The sequence below is a fragment of the Ambystoma mexicanum genome, chromosome 2p (genome assembly GCF_040938575.1).
Source record: "Ambystoma mexicanum isolate Mex_15411 chromosome 2p, UKY_AmexF1_1, whole genome shotgun sequence".
NCBI lineage: Eukaryota > Metazoa > Chordata > Amphibia > Caudata > Ambystomatidae > Ambystoma > Ambystoma mexicanum.
Window position 1 is genome coordinate 1047021626 of NC_090923.1, and position 24878 is coordinate 1047046503.

The 24878-nt window shown below is 43.7% G+C and overlaps 1 protein-coding gene and 1 pseudogene across 1 annotated transcript in view; one reads left to right on the plus strand and one right to left on the minus strand.

The window, feature by feature from the left end:
- The window catches only part of NAALADL1 (N-acetylated alpha-linked acidic dipeptidase like 1), a 191676-nt gene that overhangs the window by 92675 nt on the left and 74123 nt on the right, over positions 1 to 24878 (minus strand). Inside the window, exon 7 of the mRNA XM_069643069.1 lies at positions 339 to 443. Coding sequence (XP_069499170.1) covers positions 339 to 443 — 105 coding nt within the window. The remainder of the gene's footprint in view (positions 1 to 338; positions 444 to 24878) is intronic.
- LOC138567079 (phosphoglycerate mutase 1 pseudogene) lies at positions 23561 to 24447 on the plus strand (annotated as a pseudogene).

A 24878-nucleotide genomic window follows, 5' to 3' on the forward strand; every position in this document is an offset into this window, starting at 1 on the left:
CACTGCAGAGCTTGTCAAATGAATAGTGAATGTTGAGACCTCTATTGTCAGTTTCTCAACTTTCAAACGAGTTAATGAACTTTATAGAGTTAATCAACTTGACAGCGAGTTTGTCAAATTTTTGAAAGGTTCATCTACTTGACTGAGAGTTCATCCGGTTTACACATCGACAACATTGTAAGTACAACTAAATACACATTTTACAAGACTATTGTAGGAATCGTGGATCAAATAGTAAACCTACGGCCAAGAAGCACTGGAGTCTTTAAAGGCACTTTCACACACCTGGGTGCTCATTGAACAGGCTAGAAAAGCGGTCACATAGCACTTTTACATACCTGGTGTTAGAAAAGCGCCCAGCCTCTCGAAAGCCTGGTCCCAGGGGATAGTCACAGCCCAGGGATCCCTGCCAAGTTTCTGGAGCCTTGGGCCCGGACAGCTCACTGAAGAAGCAACGCAAAGGAAAAGATTACAATGTCACATATAACACATCTTCCTAACTGACTCAAGTCATTCGCCTTGATCCATGTGTAAGCACTTATTCTATGCGCCTCCTGTTAAGTATGTCTACATTTCTGTCTCTTCAGTGGCCCAAGGTCTGCAGAATCAGCCCCAAGGTTGAGAGATACATTCCTGATGAAGGAGTACAAATGCCACGAAACACATTGAAGACGAACCCATCACAACATTTTTTGATCCGGAATTACGCAATCGCTGGACATTTCACCATAACATCTGTGCTATTGCACGTGTGATAGAATTGACACAAACGTTGATAGAATGTATGGCCTTCCTATTGTTCTATCCTTCAATTGTTCTTTTTTCTTTAGGTCTATTGGCAGTAATACAGGTTTTCCTGACCTGAAATTATTGTTTTGATCCTCTGGAATATTTCATGATGATGTTGCAATTTAGCTATGTGTGATGTGTAAACGTTGACTGAATGCTCAAATAACGTGTTTTTATTAAAAAAAAGAAAAGTGATAATCCTCCCTCGCAAGGAAAAATAGACCAAAAATTGCGTAGCTCACTTAATTGACATAATGACCCACACAAGTAAGTATCCACGTTCACATGTCTTAACGTGTAAAAGGATATTTGCATTATCATAAATATCCTGACAACCACGTTTAGACTGCACTTCGATAAAAGGGAGCAATTTCTTCATGAAAAATGCAATCACGAAGCTTTGTACAAATCAAGTGAACGTGCCGCTTAACCCTTCAGTGCCAAGGGCACGTAAAGGGTTAAAAGGGTTCTTGGAGCAGCTTTTTTAATTTGTGTCGCGTCTCTGATGTGAGCGGGCAGTGTGCTGTTTCTGCCCAATGATTATTTTGGGCAGACACCTCCCACTGCCCTATCATGCGCCTGGTGCAAGCAGGTACAGCTACGCAGCGGAAAGAGTAATAGCTGCGCCTACAGCAATGGCTGTGACACAAATCCCTTGTTGAGAGCCACCTTTTTAGTTGTGGCTTACTTCGGAGCCGCTGGATGACAAAGTATTGCAAAAAGGTTAGTGGTAGCTGGGACTGCCCGGCCAAATCACGCTTCGTGTCCTTCCACCTGCCACCTGCCACATTCTACTAAGAGATAGTAGGAGTATATCACTTATTTCAATGCTTGCTAACACGTACAGGAACAAACACAATATTGCCACGTCCTTATCCATGTCTGCAAGTGGAAGAATAGCTATCGACATCCTGGAAGTTTAATCTGTGTGGGTTGAGTAGAATGGTAGGAGCCTATTCTCCCCCTTGGGTCACAGTATTCTCCTGCTTTCAGTTCATATCCCTGCCTGTTACTTTGTTTTCTTGCCACCAAGCTCTGTAACTCGCGTGCGCGCGCGCGTGACTGTGCGTGTGCGTCCGCGCGCAATGGCCATGTACCATGCAGAAAGAGTATCCCTTGTTTGTGAGGAGGGGCTGCTGTCTGTTTGTGTGTCAGCATTCTCCATGTATGCATGAGAGCGTCTGCCCTATATGAGCAGGTGTGCTTACGTGTTTGGAAAAGGCAGATTTGTATCTATTTCAGCGTGATTAAGAGCATCTCTCTCCCCCATGCTCTCCCACTCCGCCATGAGCTCTGTCTGTCTCTCCCCTTGTTCTTTCTCTTCCCACCCATCTGCGCCATGTCTTTCAGAGGAATGACAAGTTTTAGCCTGTGGGGCAAATACAATTTAGCGGGCCATGGTTCAATGGCCCCATCCTATGCTGTAGCGGCCCGACCCCCTATTCAAATTGCATATCGGGATATGCCCAGATCATACTATTTTAGTCATGTGGAGAATCTGAGATTCTATGGGCATTTCTGGCCCTGTCATGATTTTTTATTTAAGTGTGACAGCCACAGTTTAAACCACAGCGTTCACACTTGCCGTTCCATCCTTCAAACAGAGATGGAAATGCCCCTCCGCCCCCACCTCCCTCCGAAGCATTTCACAGAGACGGGCCCGTCTCAGTGAATGCACTCTGGGGACCTGTCATACATTAGTGTCTGGTGCAAGGGGGTAGGACAGTGTATCCTTTGCACTGCTGTCAGCCCCTCTGTAATGTGCAGGTCACCTTTAAGAATAAGGTGATCTGAGCATTTCTAAAAATGGAGCACCTTTCATTTATGCTTCTTTTTGAGAATCTGACTCTATATATCTTCCCACAATAGTTTGAAACAAAAATACATTCCCAGAGTTTCTAATCTCAATACCAAACCTCCCACCCCAACACTCAAATACATGCACATTGTGCCCTGGGTAGAAATCATTGATACCGGGGCAGTTTGTTCATAATGCGTGAAGGGGCACTGACCCAACTGTACCCTCACCCATTATGAAGGAGGCACAGTTTAAACTGTCAAAGCGAAAGAGGGATTTCAGGTTTATTTACTGGGCATCTGTGATGAAGCAAGCATGACAAGTGTTATTACATGGCTAGAATGAAATGATGGTGCAGTCAGTCCAGCCATTGCTTCCTGTGGCATGACTTTTTTTTTTACTAGGCTTCTGTGATACAGTATCATAACCAAACAATGGCATGCCACAGTAAGAGATGGCTAAACTGGCTACAAGAAAAGGCCAGTCTAGCAATGTAATAACACTTATCATGGTTGTTTTTATCATAGATGTTATGTTATGTTAATTTATTTTATAAAGCGCACACTCACTGAAGCATCTTGGCGCTATCAGAGAATGGAGAAAGAACCATCATCAAAGAAAAAAGAGAATAGATTTGAAACAGATAGGTTTTCAACAATTGACGAAAAGCTAAATAATTATCAGTAGATCTCAATGGAGAGGGCAGAGAGTTCCACAGCTTTGCAGCGGCCACTGAAAATGAGCGGCCTCCAACCCGATCAAACCGGTAGCGAGGAACAATGAGGAGGCAGGACTCCTTCTACAGTAGATTGCGGGATGGTAAATAGGGGCAAAACTTTTCCCGAAGATACTCCGTACCTGACCCATAAAAGGCCCAATGTACTATCACCAGTGATTTAAACTGGACCCGCTGCCGAACTGGCAGCCAGTGTAACGATCTGAGGACAGGGGAAATAGGAACACCATAGGGAGATCCCGTACAGATACGAGCAGCATAATTTTGGAGAAGGTGTAGTCGGTGCAACAAGTACATAGGTTGTGAGTTGCAGTAGTCTAATCGACTTAATACTAGCGAGGCCGTAACTAAGGGCCTGAGTCGAGCCAGAAGAAGCGGCAGGTCCCTACGGATGGCACAGAGTTGAAAGAAGCCTGCATTACAAATAGACCCAATTTAGGCTTTCATCGACAAGGATGCAGAGAGGATGACTCTGAGATGTTTTACCTGCAAGACAGGAGAAGGACACGTCTCCAGCTTGGTGGGCCAAAAGGCCGAAGACCAGGACAGGGCAGGCTCAGTGACAGCATGCCGGGGCCGCATGGTGGTGCACCACCAGGACCTCGGTCTTATCCCGGTCACTTTCAGCCAATTGCTGCCCATCCACTCAGCCACGGCCGCAAGGCAACTCCTGAGATACGAGGTGCGCTGGGAAGAATCTAGCTGGATGATGATTTGGGTATCATCAGCATAGGAGTAGCACCTGAAGAGGAAGGAGCGGATGAGCAAAACAAGAGGCTGAATATAGATACTAAACAAGGCCGGGGACAAGGCCGATCCCTGGGGAGCCACCAAAAGCAGCATTGCAGCAGCTGAAAAAAGGAGGCAAGAGTCAATATTTGACTGCGATCGGCCAAGAAAGAGGCAAACCACGCCAGAACCTGGCCAGCTGCCGCCAAACGATCCAATAGTACCTGGTGGTCTACGGATTGGAATGCAGCCGGTAAGTACTAAGAGAAGGGCGTCTGTTCCGCCCTCCTCGGCCAGTCGACACAGATCATCGGACACAGAGACCAGAACGCTCTCTGTCCCACGACCCGGGCAAAACCCTGACTAAAACAGATTAAGGAAAGAAGAAGACTCAAGAAAAGACGTGAGCAGAGGAGATACAAGAGATTACATTAATTTCATGAAAAATGGGAGTACAGAAATGAGCCTAAAATTTACCAGGGATGTGGGGTCTGATGATGCCCAGTAAAACATATCTTGCAGTAGTAAGAAATGGCCAGACTGGCTACATCAAAATGCCAGTCTAGGTACCACATAATAACACTTATCATGCTTTTTGTATCTCGTGATAAGTGTTATTGTATGTGTGCGTGTCTGCACACTTTTCAATGTGGGTGACACGCTACCTTTGCGGTGCTGGTTCGGCTGGGTTACGTCATTATTTGTTTGGGATGCCTACTGCTGCAATGTTCTGCCATGTTTTGCTATGTGCCTGCACTGAGCTATATTATCTATAGCCTGCCCTGTTTTGAAGTGCTACACTGAGTTAGGTTTGGTATACTACACTATTTTACGCCATACTACACCATGTTATGTCTTAAGCAGTAGAAACATGTTGTGTAATGTCTTGTTCTGCTGGGATCAATGCGTTATTTTTCCAAAGCTAAATGCACATTATCTAGAATGTACCTGAGCGCTACTGTATGTACTCATTCACTCCTTTTTGGAGAGGATGCAGAATACAATGACTGTTTTCTTTTATACTAGCTGGTTAGGTCATGTTATATTATGTTGAGGTTTCATTTCAAGCACCATTGAAGCAGCCATAACACACACAACAGGTAGCACCCCCCTAAACACAAAACAACAAAAGAAGAAAAGAAAAACTAGAAGGGTAGACTTGGAAATCTAATCTGTTCACTAGACCATGCCCCCCTGTTTCGACCTAACATGCCTATTATGCCTTCTACTCACAGGGCACAGTAACTGCAGCCCAGGATGAGAAGGTTTGTCAAAGGCTGGATTATGTAAATTAATTCACATAAGCACTCCACCCCAGCCTAAAAGGATTCCTGGCTCACATACCAATGTAACCATTAATTTAAAGGTACTCGCAGGACTCAGAAACCTCCAGGAAGGCCGGACTAGGGCTTCTGCCCCCAAACCAGCAGTGGTTGAAATCCCACCCTCAGTTAAATATGCCGATATTTCCTTCCAGCTTTCCCATCTATATAATCTGGCCATTCAGGGTTTAGGCGGTACGTAGAGGGACATTGCATGCTGTGTTTTCTTGGGCATGGTTTCTACATGCTTTGGTTCACCATGACACTGTGCAAGGTTGGATATGCACTGTGTCCTTAAGCACTTTGCGCACACGCCTATGGTTTTGGTACCCATGATATAAATGAGGAAACCAAACACAATTGAGATTTCTTTGCTGGCTTTTCAGGGCGTTTTCGTCTTTGTTTTCTTGGGCATGGCTTCAACATTCCCAGGTTCACCATGCAGTGAGTACATGCCAGTCATGCCCCCCTGGTGCAGCGAACACTTCTTCTCCAACTAACTTGTGTTGATGCTGCACCGCCTAGAATGCGTTCATTCCCATGATAAATCCGGTCCAATTGTATACATTGCCCCTCCACCTTTTCCTTCTCATACCTTTGCTGAGGATTTCATCAGTCTCTTGCCAACATCCCAATTATCCACCCGACTTTGCTCCTTCCTATCACTACTGAACGTTCTATCTTACTCCTCTTTTGCCTCTCTGACAGGCAAAAGCGCTTCAACGCCATAAACTATGGCAGAAGGCACTATGCAAATGCAAGATAGCATACCACAATGTAACGTGGCCTCTAATCCTAGCACTTATCACCTCAAAATGGCACCACAACGTTCCCTTTAAGACAGGCAGGTGCATTGGATTAGTTACTCTACACGCACCATGGAGCTCCACTGACTTATTCAGTATTATGCAATGAGTTCCTAAGATTCAGGAAGACCCAGTTAAATTCCAAGAAGAGTTGCAGGTCATCATAGAATGTTACAACCCCACTTATGTTGATTTCGAGTTGCTATTAAGGGACACTCTTCCGCCAGTCACGTTCATGCTACTGAAACAAAAATGCAATTTGCCATTGCAAGAATTCCCTGCACAACATCTGTAAGAATTTACTGATAGGTCGCTCCATTTAGGAGATGTGTCCCAAAAAGAAGGATTGGTCTAAGATAAATGCTTGTAAACAAATTAAAGGCGAGAAACCCTGCTGATGATCTTGAAAAATGTAGAAAATGCTTTGACCAATACTCTGGGATTCCAAACATGGTGATTACTGCACCAAGAGCAATTTGTCATGTGACTGCAGTTTAAGATTGTGGAGGGGATTAAGGCTGTACTTGTGGATTGGGAGGAAAAGGAGTTGATGGAAGTATTATTAGATGCTTGACATTTTCAGGAAAATGCTGAAAGACAGAAAGAGAACACTGAAGCGCAATTAATGCTATTACAAATTCAGCAGCTACAGGCCTCAAAGGGAAGGGCGGCGCACCATGCTGGTGTCTGCTTCTGAGGGAGAGTGCAGAGAAAAGGGAGAGGAGCTTGGCTAACCAGGGACAAGGAGGATTTCAAAAAAGACAAACTGGCAATGCATAGAACGACCAATGTAATTACTGTAAGGAGTTTTGACATTGGACGTCTGAGTGCCCAAACGGACCACTGCAGCAGTCAGCACGGCCAGCGCCATTCCCTGCTTCCTTTTCTCAACACTTTCCTCCACCACCGCCTAATATGTTGAATACACAATATAACATCCATGCGGTCTGTAAGATTATTGTCCTGTTGATGCCACTTGATGCATCTGCTCCCTATATTAATTGTGCCATGGGCAACAGAAATGTTTCGTGTTTGGTTGATATAGAGCTTCAAGCTGCACATTGAGAGCTTTGGAGCTTTGACATGCCCTTACTCGCCCAACGGCCTGTCACTACGGGTCCTATCTTTGAGGACAACACATTCTTGTTGAGCCAATGTATGCCAGTGAGTTCACTGGGTTTGGATGAATTGTCTAAAATGCTCTTTACTATTCTCCGAATGGAATAGTCTTGGATGCCCCCAAACAGAAAACTGGAGTTGTGGGCTGTGTTTCAAGAAAGCCGAAATTCGAAAACAGACGGCAGGATGACACTTCCTCATTGCAACAGTCCTCACAATACTTGGATTCTTCCTATTAAGAAGCCTGGTTAAGATGATTACCATGTTGTGCAAGACCTGCAAGACCTGAAGCTGTTAATGCTGTGGTCTTGCCAACTGTTCCTGTGGTTCCTTATCCTGCTTCTATTTTGCCCTGCGTTCCTGCTACCAGTACGCTTTATACTGTGGTAGATGTATGCTCTGCCTTCTTTTCCATACCTAAGCACCCTGATAGTCAATATGTATTCTCCTTTTCATATAGAAATCCCCAATTTTGTTTCACAAGATTACAAGGGTATGTTGAAAGTCAGACACTTTTCCCCCAATTCTGAAGAGAGATCTTGATAAACTTGTGTTTGAGAGGGTGTCTGTCTGGCTCAGTATGTAGATTACCTCCTATTGGCATCTCCCTCATTGAAAGCCTAAGAACAAGACTCACTCTATCAATTGACAGGTATTGCTTATACGTAAGGCTACCAGTTTTATGGTATTTATTTTTTAGACATTTCCATCTATATCCATATTTATTCTGTGGCTATTATATCTGCATTTACGTGCATTTATTATTTTTGCCATAGAAATCTAATTTACAACCAGTGTTTTTTCCACATATATTCAATGAAAAATGTACTTGGACGATGGTTGGTAATAATGGAAACTGTAGCAAAAGTTATTTATTACCCATATGAACATTGGCTGCTTCTTTTATGGCTTCTGCTGGTTGGACTTAAATATCTGCAGCCATTTAAATCTTGCAAATGAAAATACTTTGATACTTTGCACTAACCATTCATGGGCCAAGACAGTGTAGAGAGCCAAGTAAAAGACCTGCTTTGCCGATTTAAGCTGTATTTTACAAATAAATACTGACAGAAAACAGAGTGATTTTGCTCTGTATTTATATGTAAACATCGTTAAAAATGGAAAACAAGGAGCCTTACTTATGAGGGTCATAAGGCCCCCAACTGAAAGCTGCGATTGTGTCAGACTAGAGTCCACTATTTGGGTCATGACATTTCTTCTAGGGAAAGACACCTGTCCCAAGACCTCATTAATGTATTTTACAGGTACCTAGACCACGAACCCGAAATCAAATGAGAGAATTCCTTTCTGCCGCCAGCGAGTCTTGGATATGCCGCATTTGTTAAACCTTTTCAATATCTTACCCTTGATTTGGTTATTGAACCCCTGCCCTGGTCCACTGAAGCTGAAGCCGCCTATGTCAAAATCAAGAAAGAATTGTCAAGAGCTTCAGCTCTGGGGTTGCCTGATTATCTGACGTCTTTTACATTATCCTGTGATGAACGAGATGCAATTAACCAAGATGCATTGACTCAATTGCATGGTGACAAGCACTGTCCAATTGCATTCTGACAGTAAAGCACTAGACTCAGTGGCTGCAGGGTTAGCCTCTTGTTTACCAGTTGTAGCAGCTACTGCATTGCTATTTGGGGAAGCATGTGCATTGTTCAAGGACACCCAGTCAGTGTCCCAGGAGCACATGCTCTATTAGCTTTACTTCTGAAGGACAAATGCTAGCACATATCGAACTCAAGATTAACCAAGTATGAGAAACTGCTCCTTTCAGCTGCTAATGGTACTCTCAGCAGATGCTCTTTTTTGAATCCCACCTCTCTGCTCTCCACTCCCTCTGATGGCGATCCACAGGACTGCCTGGTAGTAATTGAAACCCTCATAACCCCTGGATCTGATCTGAGGGATGCGTCTGTACATAACCCAGAAATGGGTTTTGTTTGTTGATTGTTCTTGTTTACCTAATAACAATGGGGGCTGACTTTCCACTGGTTACGCACTATGTACTCTGCATGAGGTTCTCGAGGCATATCAACTGCACAATGCAAATTCAGCTCCAAGTAGCTGAACTAATTGCACTCGCTTGTGCTTATAGCCTCGCAGAGAACAAGTCTTCTACTGTGTATTCATATTGGTGAGCGAAGTGTGGTGTGGCTGAAGTGTGCAGTCGGCAGAGGATCGCCTGTTAACTACCTGCTTCAAAAGGGCAAGGACTTTAGCTTGCTGAATTTTTGCTGCTTGCTTGGACCCAAAGAAGCACCGCCCCTCTCTTGGAGCTTTGGTACTTTTAGCATGGCAACACACATGTTCGCACCTGCGTTTGTGAACAAAGTGTGCACTTGGCAGTCAGCAGGTAAGAGTTAGCAAACAGAATTTTCTGACAGCTTATCCTCATGATTTGATTTGATTGGTTATTTATAACATGCTTAATACCCAGAGGTTTCTAAGCGCGGACCCGGGGATTGAACCTCTGGTGCTGCATGTCATCTTGCTTCCAAGGTGAACACGTTGCCCCTGAGCTATCCTTCCCCGACAATGCAAACCTCTTTGTAATTATACCACCTCATCAACTTTTATTACAACTTTTATTACTAATAGCTATCACCTTAAAGGCAGGTCACTTGCCACACAGTGGGCCTCATTACGAGTTCGGAGGGAGCCATACCCTTACTAAGGGCATGGCTGCCTGCAAACTCAGGTCCGGGTCTGGGTTCCTTGAATGAGGAATTACCGGGCCATTCCAACCTTGGAGGACCCGGTAATTCCTCATTCAAAATACCCATCCCCATTCCCATTCGAGCCCCCATATGGCTCAATGGGAATGGGGAGGGAGCTAATAACGGGGTCATTATTAGCTCCCTGGTCCCCTCGCGGGACCCACAAAGGAAGTCTGGTCTGACCAGGCGTCCTTACCGGGTCCCGCAAGGGAACCTTGTAATAGGGCAGAATGGGATTAACGGCACCGACACCATTACCGGTGCCGTTATACCCATTCCACCATGGTTGTAAAGAAGCCCAGTTGATCGTGTGGGATACCAGATGTGTAGTCTTAGGACTTTCCCCTTTAGTATCATTAGCTAGTATCATTTATTGGCTTCTTTCAGCTCAGCTTGTCATTAGTTTCAAAGACCGTATTGTGGTCCAGTACAAAGCTGTTGGCCTTCGGAGTAGGAGAAATCAGCACAACTGAGGAATCTACTGCATTCTTATTACGCTTTACTCTCTTTTTTTATTTTTTTCATCCATCAGTATTTTTGTTGTTTCTTCGATTTTGCTTTTGGACATTTTTGCTATTCTTACTAACCTTATCAAATAATTCTGTGATATTATGAATGTCAGAAGTAATGATGTCTTTTTGAGAGACTGGTGTAATTTCTTCAATTTAGATCATGTCATCTTCTTGTTGAAGTTGGCCATTATCTGTTGGCCTCATTAAACTCACTGACTTGCATGAATGAGGACTGCAACCTATTGGCAGCAGTTGATGATTCAATGTGCTTAAGGACAGTCATGCTGGTTTCTTCTACTTTTAGTATGGCTGTGCATGCTGCCAAAATAGCTTTCATCAAAAGTAGCAGTATTTATTTTTATTCAATGCCCTAGGTTGAATTAATTATCTCCTATTACAGGAGTTTCTTAAAAATTGGCTATACCTCCGAAGATGGGCTGCTAGACTCGACCAGAGTTTCGACCTTTAATTATGAAAACTTGAAAACTGTATGGGGGAGTGATGATCGGCGTGTGGTTACCAACAAGAATGTTCAATGCATCCCGCATACTAAATGCCAAGCCAACTCATGGTGTTGGCTACCCGCCACGTTAATGCCCAGGAAAAATCAATGTACCTAATCCATGCAACCGTTCACTCAAACTTCTTATATGGAATACCAGGAGTCATAAACATTTTACTACAAGAAAAGAGCGGGCGGAACACTTAGCCAAATTTGATATTTTTGCACGACAGGAAACATGGCTTGAAGCCAATTTCAGACTAGATGGCTTTACTTGCCCCACCTGTCTGGCAATCAAAGGGCATTAAGGCCAAACTAAAGGTGAGCTGCTAATTGGTGTACAACCAAAGACAACATTGGAATTTGGTAGGAACGTGGAATGTAAGGGCTGGAAAGAGGGAAGATGGGAATGGGAGGAAACAAAATGAGGGACTGGCAATGGAATTGAATTTGAGGGTTGACCTAGGAGGACATGTATGTTTGTGGGCGGTCGGGGGGAGGTATTAGGGGGTGTTGTGCTGTCAGGATGTTGTATTGGTATTTTTGTTGGTGATAACCTATACTTGAATTATAATAATAGATTTGAAGATAAAAAACACATTACTGAATACAATGTTAGCACCCCCCATGATTATCTAATATGTGGCCCTGATACAAACAACAGCCCACACAGAAAGATTACTTGTGAAGAATGTGGATGATTCCCTGGTGATACAATATCCCAAAGTATTATATTCCATATTATGGACATTTGTACAAAATTAGAGTTAGAGATACCCCAAGGGCAATGTTATACTGTGTGTTGATTTAAACGCACATTGCGACATTGTATATGCAATGACCAAAGATTCCTCAACTCAAAAATGCAGGCACCTTCTAAGCCTGCTAAATTTAAAAGTAAACTAATTACAAAGGGCACTCAATGTAGAGAATTTGCCAACAATATATGGGACTGCATCTTATTGATATATATTACGGGAGCGACACATGGATATACAAATGGTGCAATTATATCTCTCACAGCAACGTGGATTACATCTTTACCAATCCCGAATTGAAAGACAAGATCCTATATTCTATGGTGACTCCAAATCCGTGGAGTGACCATGCTTGTATTGTGTTTCATATAAAAGTGAATAATGAAAATAAACCCACCAAATTGACTGTCCAGTACCGGGTGAACAACCAGGGAAATGGAATCAGCTGGCACAGTTCAAGCGTCAATAAGTACAATGCTTTCATACCGAGGGATTTTCAGTTACGGAATTTGTATTCTCAACTGATGGTGTAAGGGTGCAGAGGTACGAGTCTGACACAGATGTGGCATGTTGGTTAGTATAGACCTTTATTTAGAATAATAAAGGAAACGGGAAAGCCTACTTTCTATGAGGGGTTGCTCTACCTCAACAAAAATACTATGGACCCAGTCTGGATGTCTGTAAAGTAAATGTCCACCGTACTGTGTCCAAACCTATTTCCGTCCCTTACACCTACAAACTGACAAAAGAAAACTGGATGTCACATTAACCCAGAAGGAGACCCCTCTCATTCTGGATATAAACTCCAAGACACAGTTCTTTGTGAAAAGAATATGTAGTTAACTGTTCACTTTTCGAAGGTTCATCTCAAACGAAAACACAGTTCCTCACTTTCCTGGGAAAAACATCTTCCTCAGTTCTTGCTCAGTTAATAAACAAAACATAGTTCTCTCCTCTCCTGGAGGGAACCACCCTTTGACAAAACTCTGTCTGAAAACAATACACAGTTCCCTAGTCTTCTGGGGGGATCTTCTTACTTGGACTTTCTAAGTTTTTTATTAGGCCTGGTTCACTAACCTGCCAGACCCGACCATAGACTTTTCCAATGGTGCTGCATGTCTGGTTCAATAAGCTGCCCAACTTGGTTTCAGAGTGTTTAAGTTCCAAAGATATTTGCTCTTCCACTGGATCCCCTATTCTATTCTCCTATGTCTTCTCAGCATCTCCCTGGCTGCTTCTGGGTTCCAGCCCACTGGTTCTGCGTGTCTCTGATTTAAGGTGGCTGTTCAACCGTCAGAAACTTTGCTGATGCACTTTGCTTGTTTTCATTTGGGTCCCAGACCATGTTGCACATTGGCAGGGATTTCACCGCTTTCATATAGGTCCCAAACCTGTTTTGTCTGCTTCTGTGGGACACCTGCCCCTGTTTTACTTAGCATCCACTTGGATAAACCCGGTATCCTCTCTTGACAGATACTATCCCAGGTAGGTTTGTTCTCAAGTTCGTATCAATGCATAAGGTTACCCTGCTATCCCCTTGCGCCCTTTTGGATTTGGTTATCTGGTTTACAAAGTTTGTACTAGGTTGCACAATTCCTCTTCTATCCACTTGGGATTTCCGGATATGTTCTTGTGATTTACAAAGTTTTTATTAAGTTGTATGATTGTATCCACTTGGGTTTTAGGGACTTGCTTACAAGGTTCTTCAGTGTTCCAGATACCTCAATGCCCCCAAAACTGGTCTGACCCTTTCCCTACCGTGGGGTGGTCTGCTGTCTCTTCCAGAGGTGGAGCAGCGCTTCTCTGCTGCTGCTGCTCTTGGCGTTCCCTGCCTCGCTAATCTGCAGCTCTGGACTTTTCCTTGCATCTCTGGCTGCTCACGTCTTTGTTCTCGGTTGGATTCCACCAGTCCGGCTCCCTTTCTCACGGCCATCGGATAGGTCCACTTGACTGGGACCTCTCGAACCGTCACAACTTTCTGTGCCTCAGTTTCCATGCTTCGGGTCCTCGGTCATGGAACGAGCGTCTTGTTCCCTGCTTTTCCACGGCAACCTCTCATTGAGTCCTTCTTTCCTTTTTATGTTTGGGGCTGCCTCTTGACAACTGTACAGCGTGCTTTGGTTCCTCTGAGGGCTTTTGACTGCTTGTTCCCTCTTCTTTGTCCCAGTGGTATTTGGTATTGAGTTTGGGATAGTCTCCCTCTTCCTCATCCCAGTATTGGAATTAAGACTTTCTATTTTACTGTAACATATAAAGGCATGGGGGACCAGAGGGACCTGCGTGGGGGATTAAGAGAGTGGGGGAACAAAAGTGTCAAGGGAATACAGCGTTCTCCCAGGGCCATCATCACCGGTCCCATGAAGGATCTCCCTTCCCATGAGATCCAGCCAGTGAGAACCACCCCCAGGGGGACTATCGGTTAAAGGCCTCGCCTCCCGGGCCTCATGTGAAGGGGACTCCCCCATGGAAGCAGTGACAATAACCTGGGATTTGTCACAATGGCAACATGATGACTGATAGATTCACAAAGATAATGAGTGAGGCCTGCTATCATCCAAACTCAGTCACTAAGACTGATCATGTACAAAATTAAATCTATGATTATCATGTAGCCAGACTTAAATGGAATATCACTCGAAATATTAGAATGATTGCCAAAAATAGAAATATGAATATGAGGGCTAAGTCAGATTTTATTACAAACCAGAAAACTAAATATAAATACTGGCTATGCCATAAAATAAATCTGTGTATAGGGCGCAATGGCAACTAAAGTATAACACCATGCAAAATAATAGACTTTAAAAAAGTTTGGTACATGATAAAAGAATTCCGAGACTATGATAATAAGCACGAGTGGAATCCTATTTCTGCTGCCCAATGGAAATCCCATGTTAAGAAAACCTATTGCAACAAACAGGCCACTGAAACCTTATCGCATAAACAAACTGACAATAAATGTCAATTTGTTTTCAGAAAGGAAGATATCCTTTACTGTATGTACAATCTGCAGCCTTCAGGAGCACCAGGGTTAGATGGCCTATCCAATAGGATAATTAACAGCAATCCTCTGCTTTGGGCCGAAATACTGAAAGCCTTATTTGAGAAGATTCTTAGCACTAGCTGTATACCGACCTCTTGGAAAATGTCTCATGTAGTACCAATCCATAAAAAAGGCAAACATACGGATCCAGCGAATTACAGGCTATTAGCCATGTTGGATGCACCAGGTAAAGTGCTTTGCAAGCTATTATTAAAAGACATTGGGAAATGGACAGAAGGAAACAAATTATCCCACACTTCCAAACAGGCTTTTGCCCAGGATGTAATACCTCACACAACACCTGGAATCTCCCATATTTAATCAATTCATCTTGCCAGAATAGGGATTCCCGGCTATACCTGGCATTTGTGGCTTTCACAGCAGCTTTCGACACAATCAATAGGGAGCTACTGTGGCAACAACTGAGGAAATGGTGTTTTCCAGAATCATGGCTGAAATTAATCAAACAGTTATGTAGTGACACTACGATCTGCATTCGACTCAATGAGAAGGGTGAACTTTCTAATCCGATTTGCACCAACAGTGGCTTAAAGTAGTGATGTGTTTTAGCGCCCCTGCTTTTTCAGTTATGTCTAGCAGATCTAGAGAATGCTCCCGAAGACGTCCGTTGTTTTCCTCAAAAAATCAAAAAACACATGGCCATTGACTTGGCTATGCAGACGACATTGTCATCGTTGACCGCACGGCAATAGAGCTACAAAGAACTTTAAAAGCATTATTGGAATTCTCTAGATCAAATTATCTGCAGACCAGCCATGCTAAAACTGAAATCATGTGCTGTGGCAAGAGCAGAAATGATAACAAAAACTCTTGGTCAATTCAGGGAAATAAATTGGATGTTATCCAGAGCAGTGCCTATCTTGGTGTTTATATCACACACAATCTCAATAAAATATCACTTAAGAACTACATAGCATCCAAGTCTAAAAACACATTTCATTGCATCAAGACATTCATACAAAAAGCAGGTGGTTTATCATATCTTGAGCGAGCTAATTAGCTAATTGCCACTGTGGATTGACTGATACGAAAATGTATTCTTTTATTGTGCTTCAATTTGTTCCCCTCATTAATGATCACAGGAGCTTGAAAAACAAAATATCAAAACAAAACCGAGGATGCTGTCTTTTTCAAAACACACTAGAGTATACTGGACACTTACTGACTCAATGCCCCATAATGTCTTGATGTCATTATGAATTCTACTGGAAACAAGGTGGCAATGGTATGGACATCCTTTATTGGAACCAATCTTGGCATTATATTATCTCAGGTAGATCCATCATTTTCTCAAAGAAGATATATGAATTACGGAAGGTCATATACAAGGTACTACCATTAGTTGAAGTAGAATCAAGTTTTTAAATGATCTAAAAATGTCATAGAACTTGTATATTATTATGCAATGATGTATTGTGCATTATGCTACCTTTCTAACTGTATTGAACTTAAACAATTCTAGGAATAATTATTGATATTTATATTTGTGCATTATGGTGCTGAAAGGTAAATTGTTATTAACTAACTATATAACACCTAAATAAATATAAAAATGAAAAGAAAATTCAAGATATGAACACGGGGTGGTGCATTATTTTGGCATTCTTTGGCAACAAAGGGGCTATTTGACTTCTGAGGTTGCCCCCATCATTAATGGATTATATGTTACTGCTATTTTTCATGCCGTTTTACTTCCTGCTGCCTTGGCGAAAGTGAAATACTCAGGGCATGATGAGTCACAAACCTTTGCTGGTGTGGGCAACAATCTGGCTGATTAATCAGCCCAAAATGCGTCATTGTTAAAGGGCCCCCTGGCTCTTAATGATGTTCCTATTTGTGTTTCAGTTGAACAGTCACTGATTGCAACTCTTTCCAGTCTTGCTGTGCTGCCATATCAACCACCAGAGTCTGAGAAGGAGCTGTGATCCAAAAGAAACTGTAAATTGCATGCTGATTCACTCTGGAGCTCTTCCAATGGCCGCCTACTAGAATGATTGTACTGTATCTTGCCAGACTGGCACATTCTGTAGGACACTCCGGGAAAGGAGCAATGCTTAATCTTCGGAACTGCGATTGGTTTACTCGTTACTTCCCTACCCATGGATCAGAGCTATTGTGGTAACTGCTTTGTGTGTTTAGCTCACAGTGTGGGGAGAAGGGAAAAACCGTGTCATCTGCAGATCCAGCCTTAAATGTTCTGTTGGTCTGTGTCTGCATGTGCAGCCAGACTTCATACAGCTCTCCAAGTGTCGGAACTTTGCGTATTGCCTAATAGTAGTTGATATATACTTACCGGTTGGGTAGAAGCCTATCCGTGCCTGACACCTGATTCCATCACTTTAGCAAAACGATTCTTAGTTTACTTCATTCCCACCAGATGTGGACTCCCGCTTGTTACCGATAGTGATGGAGGGACTCATTTTACCGGGCAAATCATTAGGGATGTATGTAAAGCTCTTACTATTTCCAAGCAATTTCATTGTGCTTAGCAGCCCGAGTAAAGCGGAACAGTAGAATGCTGGAACAGAGGTATTAAACTCTGACTTTCAAAAGTGTGTCAGGAATCGAGCCGCAGAAGGCCTGAGGCCTTACCCTTAGTGATACCACACATGTGCAATAACCCACCATAAAAAACATGGCTTGTCACTGCATGAAATTCAGAAAGGACGCACCATGCATATAGGTACTTCACCTCCAGTACCAGCACACTGTCTGAATATCCAGTTGGAGGAAGGAATAATATTACATTATTGTGAGCCCCTTGTAAAATCACAGCCATTTCTTCATTTGCAAGTGAAGAGGATCTGTCAGAACTGCTGCTGAACCTTGCCACACGGTGCAGCTGGAGTTATATATAGGTGAAAGTGCACCATTAGAAATTAATGTTGCAACCCCGCTGGCACAGACCTTACCAGATTCTGTGCCCACCATACAGATGGCTGTGAAGTGTCTGCGGCTTACGACCTGGACCCATGCCTCACTGTGTAGGTTGCTCCTGTCTCCACCGGAAGTCCAGGAGTAACCGTGATTTTTTCCATGACCAATGCTCAGTCGTCGATATCGGAACAGGGACACCTGCGGATTCCACAACTTCCTCTCTACCTGTACGTTGATGTTCTGGGACGGGACCCAGGCCTGCTGCAACTATTCGAGGTTGTGGTAATGCTCCAGAAGCGGCTCTTGGTAATGCTCCAGAAGCAGCTCTTTGGCCATGTCCAGCGAGCCCTGGAAACATTCGATGAGTAGAATCTGACTTTAGCCTTCCAGGAGAACAGCAGGAATCTGCTAGTGGCCTACATGGTTCAGTCTCCCAGTCTCCCATACAGAAAGGAAATACAATCTTTGTCCACACCGAGGACCATTCTGGGAGTGACCCTTAGGTTTCAGAAGAGGAAAGCTGCTGTCGACCTCACAGATAATATTCGAACAATAAATGTCTCCGTTAGATCATGAAAAGAATGAAGGAGAGATGCAGTAAGCGTTCAGGTTTTCCTTTTACGGCGGTGCTGCTGGATTGTTTCTACTGATAAGCAGTCTGCTCATTCCCATGAAATGGCATGGTTGCCTTTGGCCATACCTGTCTCCTCTGCTTACTCTCATCCTGATATTGTCTGCTTTGATTTGAACTTGTTGACTGAATTCCAGCCTCAGTTGGATTCTCTCTACGAGACTCTTGGACGCTGGCTTTCCTTTGAATATCTGCGGAACTTCGCCCAGGAAGACACTGAGAACTATATCCTCGAACAACATATTTCACTCACAAAATAATGTCCACATCATTATCATGTGTTTACAGGTTCCCATTCTTTTAACATTTCTTTCACTACATTGACCACCTCCTGCCATAAGTCGCAAGGCCCTGATGCACACCCTTGGGTAGAAAGTAAAAATAAATGTCTTTGTGCAACCTGACAGTGTGCTCGCATCCAAAACATTTCTAACTGCTCAACTGCCACACGATCTGACTTCTGGGTTCCCTGTAAATCCTGTTCCCTTGGACTGGGGTGATGTTTGCAGTGATCTTAGATACGTTTATGGAACCTGAGTCCCCAGACCATGTATTTGTTATTATTCTGAGATGGGATTTTCTGGCCATCCGAATTTTCCCTGCCCAGATCAACTTCCTAGGAAACCTGCTTTTATACACCTATCCCCCTCTGCTGCAGATCCTCTATGTCACAGAAACCAGGGCTCTATATTCATGGGAATTACTTGATGTTGATATTATCTTTCCCCAAATGCTTGTGTGACCAGTAACAATGTCACCTTTTCCTTTGGCAAAGGCTTCACTTACCGTGGAGCCTATTTCATCTGTGGGGTAAATGCGTATTACTGGTTGCCTATGGATTGGAGTGGGAGTTGTTACATAGGATAGATCTTACCTGCTATACGGCATTCTTCCAATTTCCCATCAGTTCCTAGGAACAGAAGCGCATCTGGTTGGGAAACCTTCATTGAAGGCGTGGGATATAGAATGCCTGTTGCCTCTTTCATTGATCACTTACGAACAGGTGGCTATTCTCACTGACACCAGCTTGACCTCTAAAGGTGTTTGCACTCACGCTGGATCAGACTGTTGTACATCTTACCAAATTATGGGGATTACATCACCATTATCGCTGCGCACTTTTGTATAACGGTAGCTATAATTCACGAAGAGAACGCCTCCTGTGGATGGTCTTTGTGGTCCTGATTGGCAGGCCCCATTAACTCACTGGGAGCTTCCATCTTACATTGAGTACTGTTAGTTGTCATATCCCTGTGAGGGTATGCTGCTTATTCCTCATAGCCAAATGTATATGTTGCCCTCTAAAAAAAGAAAAATTGCAAGAACACTGAAGGTACCAGAGATGTTATTGTTGTTGTTGAAGACTTCTGAGGAGTTGTTGAACCGAGTCCTGGAAATGTACGAATTGTTTACCCATAATTATTAACATATGAGACTAATGACATGTTCTCATAAGTGAAAAATGTATGTGATAAAATATGAAACTCAAAATGAGCATAAAGAGATGTGTTCCAATCTTAAGAACCAACCCAGTATGTTAATGCTGCTATATTAGGCTGGACCAATATAACTCTATACTGGTGGTCTCCAGTGATGAAGTTGCCAGGCAAAAGGCCGCCAAGGGGCGACATTTCCCAAAAGATGCACCCTCATTAAAATCAAACACTTTCCCCAAATATTCTAGAACTGGAATTTATGATATACAATTATGCCCCTCCTAGAATATTTGGGGAAAGTAATTTAGGGGTCAGGAAAAAAAAGTCATCTGCCTGGCGACTTTTTCAAGGCAACAGTATCACATGGAACTGCAATGGTCTGGTTACATAGAATATTCCATCTTAAGCTTGCCTCCAAGATGTGTTTCTGCATGGAATGCATTCATGAAGATATTCGTTTTGCATTGCTCGGCTACTGCACGGTGAGGCTGTTTTGTTAAAGTATGTCAACGTATAATTGCACTGCTGAATACTGGCTCACACCACGTGTCCACGTGTGGTCAAAACTAGACAGACAATAGTACATCCTCCCTAATGAGCTTGCAGCTGCAGAATGACGTGGGGACTGCTCCGCACAGGGCCATGGGTAGTGGAAGAGTTATAGTACGCCTTTGACATTCTTGTGATAAGCCGAGAACTGAAAGGGTACCCTTAGAAATGACGTCATGAGCATGTAAGTGCACCACGACTCGTAAATAGGTTTCAATGTGTTGGAAAGTGTATACAAACTGCAGTATTACGGGAGGGGCAAGTCTGTTGAATGTATGTCTTTGGAAGCCTGTACTGTCAATGTACATTCTTTTCTTTTACTTTGCTGCTAATTAAAGATGTACTAAGCCTACCTCATTCATTCTTTGCATCTCGTGCCTGGATGCTTTGGCTATAATGGAGAATCAGTTCAAAACAGGAAATGTCAGCTGGTCTCCATAGGGCAGGGAAGGATACCTCACATGTCTTTGCAATCCGAGACATGGGCAGGCTTCCATAGAAGCTCAGACCAACCCCCTTTCTGTCTACCTGGCCCCATGGACATGGCCCAATTACAGACCGGTCCAGCCCACACTACACATGTGCAATACATACCACTAAGCAGCACCAAAAGGAAAGATAAACCAGACGATGAACGCCATCTTGCTCAGTGGAAGAGTGTGTTTGAGAATGAGCTGGAGGGAGGTGTTTGGAAGAGGTTGGTGAGCACGAGGTTTATTGAGAGGAAAGCTGGGAGAAGAGTGTTGAAGGTTAGAGGGAGGAAGCTACATTGGAAGGAGGGTTATTGAAGGTCGGAGCAGAAATGCTTAGGAGGTTGGAGAGCAGTTACTATCAGGGAGGAGACTTGTTGTGGAGATTGGAGGGAGACATTTGGAGAAGATTGGAGGAGAATTGTTACCATGTTGGGGGGTGGGTGATTTAGGAGGATAAAGGGTGAATTTGTCGCAGTTCGGGGATAAGTATTCCCATCTGGATGGCGAGGCATTAAGTGGAGTGATCCGGAGAGGAGTAGTAAATGGAAGAAGGGGAGAACCATTACCATCTGGGAAGGAGAACAGGGAGAAGCTAAAGGGGAAGATAGAGTTACAAAGCCTGAGAAAAAGGTAGGAGAGTAGACCCCCTTAGTAGCCAGAAAGACCCAGAAGGTTTTGTGAACCAGTTCGGTCCAAGGCAGACATTACAGATGGGAAGAGGTACGAGGCAGTGCAATCTCACTTAGGGAAAGAGAGGCAATGACGGAGGTATCAACAAACAGAGTTTCACAGAGTCCAGGTCCCTAGATCAGGGAAGAGGCAAGCTGGGTGTGAACACCACAATCTGCCCTAAAAACCCTGAAAGATTGGACCAGCATTGAGAAAGACCCACCTCTGCCTCAGACATCTAGATGACACCTCAGACTCTGCGTAGGCCCAGGCTCGGACTGGCCTATATGGCAATAGGCCTGTGGTCAAACCAAAAACACAAAATTCTGCTGCGGCCCAGTTTTTTTGGTCAAAGTGGGCCACTTTTCTGGCCAATTTGATGAGTTAATTCACTCTGCGGCTAGTCATTTTGACCAGTGTTGCTGAGCATTGTGGGAAACTTCTTTTTCGTCATGATTCATTATTGAAAAACGTATCTTCTGTTTTGGCTGCATAAACAAACGTAATCTCCTTGGGAGCTGCATCCTTGCACCTGCCTTTTTGTGCTTCCCTCTCGTGCTGACCATCACAAATTATACCCTTCAAAAACACTCTTTCCAATTCATTAAGACAACACCATTGCTATTAAGCCATTCCATTGTGTATTATCAGTTAATAATCCCTGTACGCAGCCCTAAAAAGCGCCAAAACTTACAACCAGTCTCTTTTTGAGTTCTAAGAAAACCTTTATTTATTATTTATTTATGTGTTTTGATGAGCACTAAATATCCCCCTGCCACCATTCCAGCACCTGTGTCTGCCAGTATCATGACCAGGTCAAAGAAACATTTATCCTTAAACCACAGTTAAATACCAAAGGTCTAGCTATAGCGCTGGATCCCTGTGAGGTAATTGGTTTTGGCTTAGCACTAAAAAACAAGTGCTGACAAAGCCAATCGTTTTGGCTTTTGTATAGGCCGTTTATAGGGCCTCTTAACGAGTTGGGCAGTAGCCCTTAAATGCAATTAGCAATTAGCGCCGGGATACAGCCGAACCCCTGATGAGACCCTATAGACTTTTTCTTCTTTCGTTACAACAAACACAGGTCCTGATAGCTATGTGCTTCAACCAATGGACCCAAAGGGGAATGGTGACTTACTGCTCTACTGCTACTCGGGATCCAGCGCTAATAGCGCCGGACCGAGTAGCAGTAACGCTAATAGCCTTGGGCGTTATCCCGGCGCAATTAGCGCTGGGATGCAGCCCAACCCCTGATGAGGCTCTATAGACTTTCGCTTCTTTCGTTTCAACAAACACAAGTCCTGATAGCTATGTGCTTCAACCAAACTGCCATCCTTAATGTACACTCTTCGGTGTGCTTTCATTTTTCCGATATGCAGCGCCGTTACATTACCTGTAAATCAAACAGGCGCAAGTTCCATGTGTCTCCACACCAGGATTCACGTCATCCATTTGCTTCTTCGCCTCAAGCGCTGTCAACAATGTTATACTCATGGTAAGCCACCATTCATCCATTTTACAATGAATTGCATAACGCATCTTTTGCCGCTATCCGGAGGCCTCGTGCCTCAGAATGTACCCAGTGCCAATTTGCTCAGTGTCCCCAATAGAGCGTGTTGGGGTACATGAATGGAACAGAACTGACTGCATGAATCCACATCTTACAGCACACCCGACCCCCGCACATCTCCTTGGTAGATGCCCAGGGATCCAGGGATCGCCATTCACACTACCATCTCTGAAATTACAGGTACGCCCTTTTGGCTTGAGATCAGATACCCTAAACATGTCTATGTCTTAAAATTGCAAGTATGGCAAGAGAAACAACATGGACTATTTTTTTTCTTTTTTGTCTTTTTGATCATGTATTCATAGAGCCCGCCCTGAAGAAGGGCAACCTGTTCGAATTACATTGGCAAAGGGTCCTTGCACAATATTAATTTATGAATGAACTATTAAAGAGTAAACTTCTCTCAAAACACGAAAAATTGGATTTTGACAATAAGCAGTAGTTTTCCCAAGTGACAGCCGTAGTCATTCGGCCAACAGCACTGAGTAGAGATGGCTGCTTAGAAGCTGGTATTGGTACGACTTGGCGAAAGCACCTGGAACCAAGAGAATCGATTTTGTGGTTGGTTTGATGCCGATTTAAGCACCGTCGGCCAGCAGGAAGCTGAGAGAGGGGCAAAGGCTTTAAAAGATGCAGGCTATGAGTTTGATGTTTGTTACACCTCTGTCCTTAAACGGGCCATCCGCACCATCTGGATTATGCTGGATGGCATTGATCAGATGTGGGTGCCTATTGTCAGAACGTGGCGCTTGAACGAAAGGCACTATGGTGGGCTGACTGGCCTAAACAAGGCGGAGAGGCACAGGTGAATATTTGGAGGCGCTCGTTTGATGTTCCTCCGCCACCCATGGACCCAGGTCATTGCTACTACACAAAAATCATCAAGGATCGTCGTTATGCTGGTCTACCAGAAGACATGCTCCCAACCTGCGAGAGCCTTAAAGACACAATTGCCCGAGCTCTCCCTTTCTGGGATGAGGAGGTTGCCCCACAGATCATGGATGGCAAGAGGGTTATGATTGCTGCCCCTGGCAACAGCCTACGAGGGATTGTCAAGCACTTGGAAGGTATGTCAGAAGAGGCAATCATGGAGCTCAACCTGCCCACCGGTATCCCCATCGTGTATGAGCTGGACAAGAATTTGAAGCCCATTAAACCCATGGAGTTTCTGGGCGATGAGGAGACTGTCCGCAAAGCCATGGAGGCTGTCGCTGCCCAGGGAAAAGCCAAGAAGTAAAAAAAATGCTCATCAGTGAGACTCAGCCTAACCTCTGCATCCACCGAACACCACAGACCTAGGAACTCTGAAATACAAATGGTTTTGAGAGAGTACCTGCAAAATAAAGAACCTGGCAGGAAAAGTATACTTATTACATCTATAGATATTGTTACTTGAGTGCGAAAGCACCTTTTCCCCTACTAGAAAGTTTACTTTGCTGAAATATAGGAACATTCGTCCTAGTTCACAGGCCAGTCATGTCTCACTATTTACCTCACCAACGGCTATACTTGCCAGATCACCTGTTGAGGTCAGTTATTTAAACTTCCCCTCCCAAATAATGACTTGCAATACATAAATTGGTTACTGCTTATTAATCCAGCAGTACTGAGCACTCGCATATTTTCTCTAACCCAAAACACTGGTTTCTCAAGGAAAACAATATGCTGGTTACATTTCTCCTAGTTAGTCTAACTACAGTGAGACAAAGACAGCAGTGCTGCTAAAGATCTAAAGCAAGGGTGGGGTGCAAATCAAATGGCGCTTACCCTTTGTCTAATCCGTTTCCAAAACCTATTCTTTTTCTAAAA